The following is a 12100-nucleotide window of genomic DNA, read 5'->3' as shown; positions in this document are numbered from 1 at the left end:
CCCCTCCCAGCTCCTTGTGCACCTCCAGCCTTCTCAGTCGGCAGAGCATGGGAAGCTGGAAAGTCCTTGACTAGTGTAAGCACTACTTAGCAACAACTAAAACATCAGTGTGTTATCAACATTATTCTCATCCTAAATCCAAAACACAGCACTGTACCAGCTACTCGGAAGGAAATTAACTCTATCCCTGCCAAAACCAGGACAAGTGATTTTTTTTAATTATATGTGAAATTAGCCAGGGAGAGAAGATAAATGATAATTGCTTTGAAATCTCCAACAGTGATGGGAAGAGTCCACAAAAGGAGCATTGCAAAAGGGAACATATAATGAGATGTTTTTGTGTTACTTTTGGAGTAGTACTTTCACAGATAAATAAATTTAAAAAAATCTGTGATTTACTGCTTGAGAATACCATAAACGTTTTCATGTTGTTGTTCATGTCTTAGCCCAGTAGTGTTTGGAGCATGAAGGAATGTAAAATGAAAAACGAGCGCACAAGGTTGAAAAAAATGACATAAATCAGAGCTCTAGCCACGTGGTACTGCAGGCAGCTACAGCACATGCCTTTGTTATGGAGCACCTCCTAAACATGCTGGGCTGTTTGTCCCACCACTTCTGCAGTTTGTCACTGCAGTTCGTCTTCGGTCTCCAGCCTAATTTATTCTTTTTCCGGTTGGTCTTGTGCTCTTGTAGTCTAATGTTTAAAGAGCTGAAGGTTCAGTCCTGCACACACCTCTTGCTCTCCTCCTGTCTCTCAGGAAGCAAAATGCACAGGATCCTCCAAACTCTGGCTCTTCCGACCACATTTTTTTCTCCTGTTTTCTTTACTCTGTGGAAGGATGTAAGGTGGGTGGGGGTTTTTTTGTTTTCTCTTTTGAGATGATATTTTCAGAATTACACTGATTATATTTATTTCAGTTTGGCGGGGGTAGAGATTGTAATCAGAGACTAAAGTCTCATGAATAACTGACTGCTACCATAAAGTGAAAGCATGTGAGCAATGGTACAGCCACTGGTACGGGGGCTGGTGGGGGAGCCCTGGAGCGCTGATCCACACCGGTGTCTGTGCCAACTGACTGCAAGTAGGTCTTTCACAGGACTCCCCCATTCTTCTTGCATTTAGAAAAAAGTCTCTGGTTGGGTATCAGGGGAGAAGACAGCAGAAGTGATTTAATTTTGGACGTGGACATGTAAAGTTGCACATCCTGTTGGGTTAGAGGAGTGGATCTCTGGTGTCCTGAGGAATAGAGGTGGCAGGGCCCATGTTTTCATAGCCCTCAGTCCACTTCATGCTCACATCAGAGGGGCTACCAGGGTAGAAAATGAATGTTTTGTTCATTCTTTGAATATAACACAGGGCAAACTGGTCTTTTGCTGTTTCCACATCCTTCCAACATCTGGCGAGTTGGAAAGTTGTATACAAATGGCTGGCAAAAATTTTTACCAAAACTGTCTTGTGTAGAGTGAATGGGGAAAAAAACCCCTTTAATTCAGGAGGAGACCATGAAATCTAAGTATCAAGCATGGACTAGATTAAAGCACACTGATTTTTGTAGCCATGGCAACTTTCTGTGTAATCTCCTATTTTGAGAAATGGAGTCAAGGATAAGATTATTAAAACATTCCTCATATCTGATTCTATTGTTGTGATAGTAGAGGACATTATTTCTTTGTCTGTGGCCTATTAAATATAACAGTAAAGCTAAAACCAAATGTTTCTTTTGTTTCCAAAGGATTCATCCCCCTGAATTCTTCAAGAAAAAATACGCTGTGGATGAAGTCCACTATGTGAACGAGGTGAGTTGTCTGTCTGTGAATATTTTTCTGTGGATACAAAATCAGTATGTGGCAATGACTTCGCTTAATTTTAGTCCTCTGCTTACTGGATGTCTCCTGACTTGGTGGGACCTTTTTTCCCCCCCAGTTACTGGAAAGCATCCTTCATTCTTATAAAGCACTTGTAATTTTTTTAATTTTCTTTTTAAAAGTCTGCCATTTTGAGCTGAACATTAAGGTCTTAGTCCAAAGACAGTCTCATAAACATGTTCTGTGCATCATGAGACCTGTCAGTCTGTGTCTTTATCCGACAGAAACGTTGCTAAATACATTTTTTGCAATGCCTTGGAGATTTGAGAGATTGCTGTCAGGGAGGTTGCATGTCCTAGCTCTGATTTGGGAGCTTACATTTATTTTATGCCTCCAAGGAGCTGTGTGGAAAGGCTGCCTGCCTTACTCTTAGTTTATGTTGAATCATTCTAATATTTGAATAAGTAAATATAGTCATATTTTTAAATGCAAGTGTGACTTGCTTAGTTAGGTTTCTCATTTCGTTTCTGAGCAGATGTTTGTATACTTATGCACCTGGCCAGTTCTCTTTTCTTTGGTAGGAAGGCTCAGCAGGGTGAGGGCAGTATTCTTGCCAAGCTCTGTGGGTAATTTTCATGGAGAGCAGCTTGAAAAGGAAGACTCTGATACTTCTGTCTCTGCAGAGCACTAACTCTGACTCACTAGACCAAAAATTTTGCTCTCATCAGCTGTGAGGATGTTTCATTTAATTTTCATAATGAGTCCAGCTACGAAGAGAAGTTTGATCCTGTGTTTCAGTAGCTAGGGGTGGAGGAAGCTGTGGAGAGGTTGCTTTTTGACGTGTGTGAGTTGGAGTTGTGTAGAGTGCAGGCGCTCCAATGCTCATCTGTCACATGGTGAAAATTGCTAGTGGAAAATACATGTTTGATGTTTAAAAATCACATTTATTTTAGGTCACCTTAGTTGTTTTGGATCACTTTCCATCAGCAAATGCCTTTATTGCAGTTCTATTCTCTGCTTTCTTACTGCTTAAAAAATTCATTGATGGGAAAAAGAGCTCTTTATGTGGACCAGTAAATTGTCCCAACATAAAAGCTGTTTCCTACCTGTAGGTAGAAGCTGTTGAAGCTTGCAACAAAACTGTTCAGCTTTCAAAGGTTCTGTCTATAACTTTTGCCAAGGAATTGGTTTTCCACCATCAGGACACTGTGGGCCTTATTTACAGGATAGTTTTATGTCAACAAATGACCAACCTGTGTGAGTATGTAATCCTGATATTTCATGGGGAGAAAAAAAAAAAAAGTGGAATTTGTATTTTTATACCTCACTGCCATATGCTTTCTTTTGTTAATGTTATTAATGTGCTATTAAGCTCGTTTAAAGTTGGTAGAACTGTGCTCCATGGAATTATGTCATCTGTTCCTTGCCTCAAGGAATGTGTAATTCAGTGCCCACCTTTCTGCAGCTGCTCTGAAAGCCCAGTTCTCTGCAAGCCCAATGATTTTGTTCTCAGTCTGTAAATGTTTGAAAGATACTGAAGGAGCCTAATAGAAGTATTAGTCAATAAAAGATGACCCAGTGAGAATAACAGTAAACATTCATTACTAAGTATTTAGCACATTGTAACATAATAATGTGTTAATAAAACATATGTGTGTTTTATATGCAGTAGTGTGTTGAGGATAGAGAGTACCCTGTTATTCCTTATTTCTGTGTGACATTACAGCTTTTTGACTCATACTTCCTCTGTCTTCCAAATGATGACAATATACTTAATCTTAAGTTATAGTTGGTATTTATGTCTTTAAAGGACACCACCAACTTAAGCACTACGTTTCTGTCTAAATATTTTGTGATCTACTGACCTGCAAGTGTCAGGTAATGCTACAATATCGGAAAGGTATCAGAGGAGCATTTTTTGTCTTTGCAGCTCGTTTACTTTGTGTACAGCAAATGTTGATGAAATTGGTATCAATGTGATTATAAGGAAGAAAAAAAGAAAAATAATAGCAATCTAAAACTTCTTTTTAGATATCCAGTGTCTTGGCTTCGAAGAAACCTGCTGTGCTCCTTACTTTGGTGAGTCATATTATTCTGAAGAATCACTACCCATTTTCTTCAATAAGGAGATCACTTTATTCAGTATTTCTTTGCACTGTCATTCCCTATCTTTTCCTCCCCATCTTTGCCAAATTTGAAGCTATCTGTGTATAGTCATCTAGTCTTCTGGCTTGTCCATGATCTCAAGATTTGTAACCTCTGGCCTTCCAGTTCATATTCTCTCTCCCAAAAGTTTTATCTGTTTTCTGGTAAAACATGACAAGCCTATCTAACGTCGACCATGCTATCCTCCAGGCTATGTACGGTGACTCCAAACTCCATTTTTCTCTTTTACTGCTCTGGTCATGTCATGAGCATGTTTGGGCCTTTCTGTGGGAATCCCGCAAGGATTCAGGGAATACTTTTTCTGCATTGAGTGGGTTGGTAAGAACAACTTCTGGGAGGAGGGAGTGATACCACACACCTGCCAAGTATTTTGAATGGTGCTTGCTTATTTCTCTGGAAGAAGGATGAATGAATGGATGTAAAGCCTGCAAGTTTCTTATTCCCCATTACCTCTTCCCCAGCTTCTTTCCTTGACAGATGTTTTGTAAACCTCTCACTATTAAGAATATCTGATTTCTCGTCTCCAATCTATATAAGAAATGATTTGCTGACTCTGAGCTTTCCTTTACGGCAAATGCAGTGGCAGCTCCTGGATTTCTTGTTTTCCCATGATAGTTGCCAGACAGAAGTCTTACAAAATATCCCTCCTTAAGCAGTCACATAACATGAGATCCGATTTCTTTATCCATTAAGAACAGAGGCCCTAAATAGTTTTCAGTCTTTCTTCCACTTATATTTGTATACATACACATATAAAAGATGACCCTATAGCTTTTTTCATGTTCTTTAAGAGAGATGAGTGGGAAAGGGAATATTTGACCATCTTGTGCTTCTTACCGTTCATTTCTACACATCAAGTTGTTGATTAGTTGTCACTCTGTGAGCATCCTGTTGTAATTGGGAATTTTCACCTAATTCCTGGCTGAGAGGATGGAGCTGTGATGCTTTCACATTCCTCCCACTGCCATGAAGGAGTATACAGAGAAGAAAAGAGCACTTCTCTTTCTGCTGGCTGAATGGAAACTTGGTCCTCTCCTCCTGTGGTCTTATTCCAGACACAGAATTGTAACACTGCTCCACAGGGTTTCCCAGGCACATGTCAGAAGTGTTCATCTGCTGTGTAGCAGCCAAAATACTCTTGCTTATGCTAATTGCTTGAATGGAAAGCTCTAGGGGAGCGGCATGCAAGTTTAAATAGTAAGCATTGCCAAGGCAGTGCGTAATAGTTTATTTTTAAATACTTAATTTAGAAGAAACCTTGCCCATTTGTTATTCCCTTGCCCTTTATTATTGTATAGGTCTCCTAGCTCCGTCCCAAGACATAAGGGAATTAGAAATCAAAGCTTGCCATTTTCCTAAGCACCACATACTCACCTGAGTTCTACGCTGGTCTCTTATGAAACAAATAATTTCTTATATTGGTCTGCATTTGAACAAACAGTCTGGGTTTTTTTATTTATAGTGATTCAGGTAAACTTACGTATAAGTTTTCCTAAAGACTTACTGCAGTCAGGTTCTCCCTGTGATTTAAATTTTAAATACTTGTGTTTGGCTCAGAATCATGGTCCTTTAATCTTTTCCCTCCCAGCGTGGTGTTAATACTGACAGCGGAAATGTCTCCAAAGAAGCTTCGTTTGAGGGAATCAGCCAGTAAGTGACAAGGCTTTTTTATACATTAATTGTTGTATGGTTATGTTGAATTAATTTTGTATTTCACATTAAATGATGTTTTTTCCTAATGACAGGATGTTGAATGGCAGATCAAATGTATCGGTATTTCTTTGGTAAAAAAAAGTTTGACATGTTTCTATGACTTGAAATACAGTGGTGATTATTTTTGGAAATCTCTTTTGCATCTAAGGTCATTCAATGTTTCTCTTTCTCTGTGTTTGCTTTAAGTATCTAAAACCAAACTGACCCATCCCCTTACCTCCATTTCCACTTTTGGGATTGGAATATTTGGTTTTCAGGTTCAGAAAAATGAATCTTTAAGCATAGTGTCTTTCTTTTAGTGACTTCCTTGTATGGAATTAAGGTAGATATTAGGGATCCTGGTATGCACAATCTTCTGAAAAGATGTTGCATTACAGGTGTAAAATAAAAGATCACCTTTCTGGCTAGATGTGATCTTTTAGTGTCCCTTGATATTGTCTTTTTATGAAGTTTGGCTACTAGTGGGGTGAAAATGTCCTCCTGCATGCAGTATTTTGAAAAGGTAGTAAATAAAACTACATCACAGCCTGCTCTGGGATGTGAGGATGATGGCCTCAATTTTGAATGAAATACAACTGTCTATTCTGTTACAATATCCTAAAATGAGATCATTTTCCATTTTAGCTCAAGTGTACAGCAAAAAAGAAACAAAGCCTCCCATTAAAAAGCCTGTTAAACACTCATACTGAGATGTTGAGTAGATGGCCTTTGACTCCCAGTCACCCTGCTGTATTTTTCTCCATCCACCTCTGTCGACAGCATATTAACTATTCAGTGGTGATCATAATGCACAGAATTTGCTGCAAGTCTGGGCACTCATTTGTGTAGTCCGACAGCATGCTTTCTGCTGGGATCATCTTTTCTCTGTCATGTGAACTGAAATCTGGAATCTGATTCCATAATTACTTTGTTCTCCCCTCTACAACCTAAATGGAAACTTAATGATTCTGTCAGGGATATTGGGGACCAACGTAGCAGACATTTAGACATCTTTTGCTGTCCAGTCAATTAAATATAAACTATTCCAGAATACAAGCAAACTGTTCTAATGAATATTTGGTGTCCTCTCTGCTGTTACAGCAGTATGATGTTCAGTTGCTTTGACCAAGTAGATACTCAGTTACCTTACGCTCTGCAGGTACAGGCAGACTCCAAAGTCTGTGTGGAGCAATACCTCCAGTTTTATCTGAGACACCTCCACATGAAATATAAACAGTTATTAACTCCAGCAGTAATTCGTTATGGGAATGATGTACAAAGGTCTGTTTGAAGTACCAAAAAGCCCTTTTTTTCCCCAGAATTTCACTAAACACTAGAGTTTAATTAGTACCACATTCTACTACTAGTCAACATTAAGGTAGGAAGCCACTCCATTTAGCACTTGATTTGAGATATTAATAGCATGTCTTCTGTAACACTTAAAGGGATTAATGATATTTTATCGCTGGCTTCCCAGTTTGCGGTAAACATGCTGTCAGTGTGCTCCGGGAAGAGTGCTTCTTCATTCTTCAGGGGCGATTTCCAGCTGTTTAGCAGATAGTTCTCTTTTAAGACCTGGGATATGCTCATCCCTGTCCACTCCTAGGCACCAAGTTGTTCATTTTGCTGCCTTTGACAGATCTGGTTGGTGTCTTCCCGTCCCATGCTCGTGGTATGGAAGAGCACACATTGATTTTGTTGGATGTGCTGAAGATCCACTCCCCTCTTCTGACAGATACTGTGCCCTCAAACCACTTGTCACTCCAGCCTTCCCTTGATCTCCCGAACTCCTGCTTCTGTCTTCTCCGGGGCTGTCACGTCTGTCGTGAGAGCGTTCTTGGTCTGCGTGCCAAGTTAGAGAGTGAACACTGCTAATTGAGGGTGTGGAGGAGGGGGGAGCTTCCTTTTAAACTCTGCTCTCCTCAGATTTTCGTAACTGCATATAAATCAGCCCATTTTATATTTATTTTCGACACAGACCCAAACCAATTTCAGAGTTCCTGCTTTCCTGCTTCTCCACCTCTCCTGTATCAAATGTTTCCTTCGTAGAAACACATATATTTCAAATGTCTTGATTTTTTCCAAGAGGACTAAAACCACAGAGTTTGTACCAAGCAATGTGTTCTTTCAAACCGCCCTCCCTCCCGTCTGCCCATGACTGCGCCTTGTCAGCTGTCTCTGTCCTCCGCTCGGCCGGGCACTGCCCTAGCTATGATGCTGTATTTTATTCCTGGGTTCTTGTTTGTTTCCATTTTCTGGCTACCTGGCCAAGATGTATTTGCTCGCTAGGGCCCTTTTGTGTTCTTCCTGCTCCCGTTTGTCTTTTTTCTCCTAGACTGACTGTGCCCTGGTGTGTGGTGGTTTTTTTTTTGGTTTGGTTTGTTTTTTTTGCGGTGGATAATAATAGAAATAATGTATCATTTCCTGAAAAAGCTGAATCTTGCTCTCTTTGCAGGCTGTTCATCTGCTCCTGTCAGAAGCTGCCTTTTTCTTGCCCTAATGATGTTGCTTCCCTGCCTTACTTTTTGAACCTTTTGAACTACTTCTGGAACATAATTACCTAAACTATTTGATTAATTTTTCCACTGTAATAAATAGTAATTTGAGATAAAATGACTACTGTGGTCATGGGTTATTTCTATGCTCACCCTGAAGATCACCCCTAAGTTATTTTTGTCCTGCTAGCAATGATCAAACTTGATTTTATGCTGATAATAGAGCCCATAATAGTGAATCATATCATAGTTTCCATTAGTTTACTTATAGCTCTCTCATATAGCAAAGTATGTTGTACTAAAAAAAGCTTGTATATTGCTGCAATCTGTAAAAATGGGGAACGGCTGTACTTGGGAAGTCTCCCTGATCAGCGGTGGGTAGTACCGTGGTTCAGTGGAGGGAGCAGTCTGGGACAGGGACTTAGGAGACCTGGACCATTTACTAATGTTGTTCCTGCTAACTCCCCTCAAGTCAGCTTTGTTTACAGCTGTTACGAATCCTACAGAAATGACTTGCTCTCACTTGCTTCAGATGGCTTCAGTGCAGAAGGCAGGTTTCTAAAGCAGTTCTAATGCATTGTTTTCTAGAAATATGTATTTCTGTTTGCTAATAAAGGCTAGTTCCGTTTTTTTTTTTTCTAATTCATGGATCCATTTTTCAGACTGGAAAATGTGCAGGAATTTTTTAAATCTAATCATGTAGCGGTTATGTAGCACTTGTAAAAATGCTTTGAGATGATGTGATTCACCATACAGAAAATGGATTTTGAACCTGTATGGATAAACAGTAATGTGCCACATACTTTAAAACACTGTTGAATGAATCTTTGCTGGCTGTTTTGGGGGCTTTTTTTCATCCTCAGAATTGATTGATGTAAATGATAGTTTAAGCAATTGTACCTAATGTTTAAAGTTTTTCAGTGAATTCCTTTGCCTCAGAACTGCACTTGTTCGGTATGACAGTGAAGACCATCTAAATGGCCTCTTCCCTATTGTGTAGCGAAGTCAATCATTAGGGGAAAGACTGTCCATGTTGAAGAAGAGTAGAAAATTCTAACACTGTGTATGAGTATGTTTTAGATTTTTATCACCATATACACACAAAGTGTATTCATTAAACTGAGAAAAAAGGGTCTCATTATACAGTGTTACTATACAGGAGGTGTAGATTTCTAGCTTTTTTTTTAAACTAATGAAATTGTCTTGCATGTTAAAGGACAACTGAGTATGAAATCAATTTGGACATGCCTTTCAGTGTAGTATTTCTTAGTTCTGTTGATTAAATGGGAGTGTTAACATGTTACAGATTGCAAGTGTAGCAAAATACCAATTTGTTTTCTTCCCCAAGACAACGTATCTCATCATCTAAGTATTGTCAATTTGCAAATTGCAGGAAAATGTAGAATTGGATTGCTCTATGTGATCCTCTTAACATTAGGGCAGTACATGGTTTTTAAGAGTACGTTGTTTATTGTCTAGCAGGATAAAAACTTTGCTGGATGGACAAGGTAGGGTTATTTTATGTAGGACTTTGTGCACAAATATGTGAATTATTTTTGAACGCTATTTATGTTCTCCTGTTAGTGATGACAAGCTCTTCCCCTTGAGCTTGTTATTTAACCGGTAACTTTTAGGATGTGGTTTGTTTAACTGCCTTGTTGGTAACTAAAGTGAAGCATAATTTGAGTCATTAGCTTTAGAAGTCTAGCAGTTGTAAACAGGTAGCCTTGTGGCCACTCGCACAGGACCCACAGCTGTCACAAGCTAAGTGGAGTTGAGACGGTTCAATCCTTAATTGTTGGCTTCCTTGAAAAAGCTATGTACAATAGATCGGATTCTCTTCCAAATTTGAATTGATGCTGTGTCCTGGAGGAATAAGATCTTGTTTTATACTTGACATTATATCAGAAAATCTGTCTTTCAGGTGAGAGATAAAACTGTCGTTCTGCTGATGACCTCCTGCCTCTTCTCCACCCCCCAGCACCCCCTTGCTTTAATCCTACTGCCTTTCTGTGTATCTAATTAGCTTCCCCAGTTGACAGCAACTAGAATTTTAAGAAGCTGCCACATAGTAGGTGGTCCCAGCCAGTAAGTAAAACTTGCATTTCTGGCAGCACAAAGACAGTTCAGGCAGAGCTTTTTGGGCCAGGATAGGTAAAAACCAGGGACTGCAACAGAGATGGTACACCTCTCAGCTGAGATTTCTTTTCTAAAAGAGCATTATTTGAACTATTATAAGCCTATGCCAGTGTACAATTTCACCCCCCCTTTTTTTTTGCCTTCTGTACCTGCCCTTCCTTGCCCTTTATTTTCTTTTGTTACTTCATGATAACCATAGTTTATAGTTGTCTTACTTGCATAGAGCTGCTGTTGGAGCTTTCTGTAGTGCTGCCGTGCCTCCTTACACTTGCCTTCATTGATGTGTTTTCTGTCTGATATACTGACGACAATTATTGAAAGTTCTTGTATTTGTTGTTACAGCTGCAGCTTAATTCTTCTGTGTCTTGGTTTTCTGTGGTGGTGTCTGTTGGTATGCTTTCCAGCCAAATAGGGAGCTCAGGCTTTTAGTTTTTTAGAATTTTTATAGACTGATTTTACTATATCATTCGTATATTTTCTTCTGTATAAATTTGTGTTTAACTGGCTCTTCCATTCCAGAATTATGTCTGCATTGGCCTACATAGGTAATAGTTGTTGGGATGGTGATGATGAAATTGAAAAAGTGCCCTTTTTCTCTGGTTTTACAAGACTTTCTTGTTTCCAAGTATCAATTTTATTTTATAATGATGCAGTATTCTGTGACTTGTGGCTTTTTGTATTGTTGCTTTTCCAGTGGTTTCTAATTAATACCCATAATACTGAATACTGTGCAGCTTGTCCTTGTTGAATGTTGTGATAAGTTGTTGTTTTCTATCTTGGAGTAGGAACACAAAGCTATTAACTTTTGCCTTGTTAGGATTTTATAAGTTTATGAGCATATGTTCTTGAAAAAGAGAGGCATAGGGGTTTTTTTCTGCTATCTGAGGATGCAGGAAGACCCTGGTACAATCAGAATTGACTTCCAAAGAATTGTTTTAATTGGATTTGTGCTTTAGTTTGTCCCTTCTGAGGTATAAAGAATAGTTAATAACCTGGAATAGATTTAATTTTTCCTTCAAAAATGTAGGAAAATGAATTGTTGCCTTACAGTATTCTTCTGAAGATCTGTTGGGAGCGTTGGAGCATTTTAATTCTCTTAAATGCCCTAACTGAAGAGCCAGCAGTCCCGAGTCAGACAAAAATATATTTGATGCAGAACACTCCTTAGGCATTTAAACTGTAAGCAAAAAAACCCTTGAACAATGCTTGAAAATCCATTTATGTTCCACTTAATTACTCAGTTTCTTACTCTGTTGGCCACTGTGATGTTATTGTTTAGAAAGCCTGAAAATAGTTCCAAGAATACATGAATTGCTAATGTAGAAAATAAATAGAAAAATAGTTAAGTGTTTGAGGCCAAGGTGAGATGGAAGCTTTTGCTTTGCCTCTTCTCTAGATCGGAAAAGACAAGGAGAGGTTGTTTTCCTTTTCACAGTCCTCTGAGCAAGCTTGTTTATCACATGCCACATTCTGTGCACACAAAAATCGGAAGGTGTAAAAAAAAGGATGAAATTAGCAATTCACTGTGCTTAATTTCATTGAAGGGTATTTGAGGAGCAAAGTTAAAATCACAGAACAATTTTGGTTGGAAGGGACCTCTGGAGGTCGATCTGGTCCAACCCACACTCATAGCAGTGAATTGATAACATTTTATATTTGTCAAAAGAAGTTTTTTAAATGTGTCTTGAACATACTGTTACTCTGGTTTCTGCACATTCTTAAAATTACATATCTGACTTAGTCTCGTATTTAAAAATGAAATATCTGCACAGTGAATATGAGTGTGTGCATTCTTCTCACTG

General features: G+C 38.9%; 1 protein-coding gene across 1 annotated transcript in view; it reads left to right on the top strand.

The window, feature by feature from the left end:
* PEPD (peptidase D) overlaps window positions 1-12100 on the top strand; it is a 143809-nt gene that overhangs the window by 19174 nt on the left and 112535 nt on the right. The window contains exons 5-7 of the mRNA XM_009282865.1: window positions 1734-1797; window positions 3838-3885; window positions 5561-5622. Coding sequence (XP_009281140.1) covers window positions 1734-1797; window positions 3838-3885; window positions 5561-5622 — 174 coding nt within the window. The remainder of the gene's footprint in view (window positions 1-1733; window positions 1798-3837; window positions 3886-5560; window positions 5623-12100) is intronic.

The sequence above is a fragment of the Aptenodytes forsteri genome, unplaced genomic scaffold, assembly GCF_000699145.1.
Source record: "Aptenodytes forsteri isolate BGI_AS27 unplaced genomic scaffold, ASM69914v1 Scaffold70, whole genome shotgun sequence".
NCBI lineage: Eukaryota > Metazoa > Chordata > Aves > Sphenisciformes > Spheniscidae > Aptenodytes > Aptenodytes forsteri.
The sequence above is the reverse complement of the archived record's forward strand: the minus strand, read 5'-3'. Positions and strand labels throughout refer to the sequence as shown.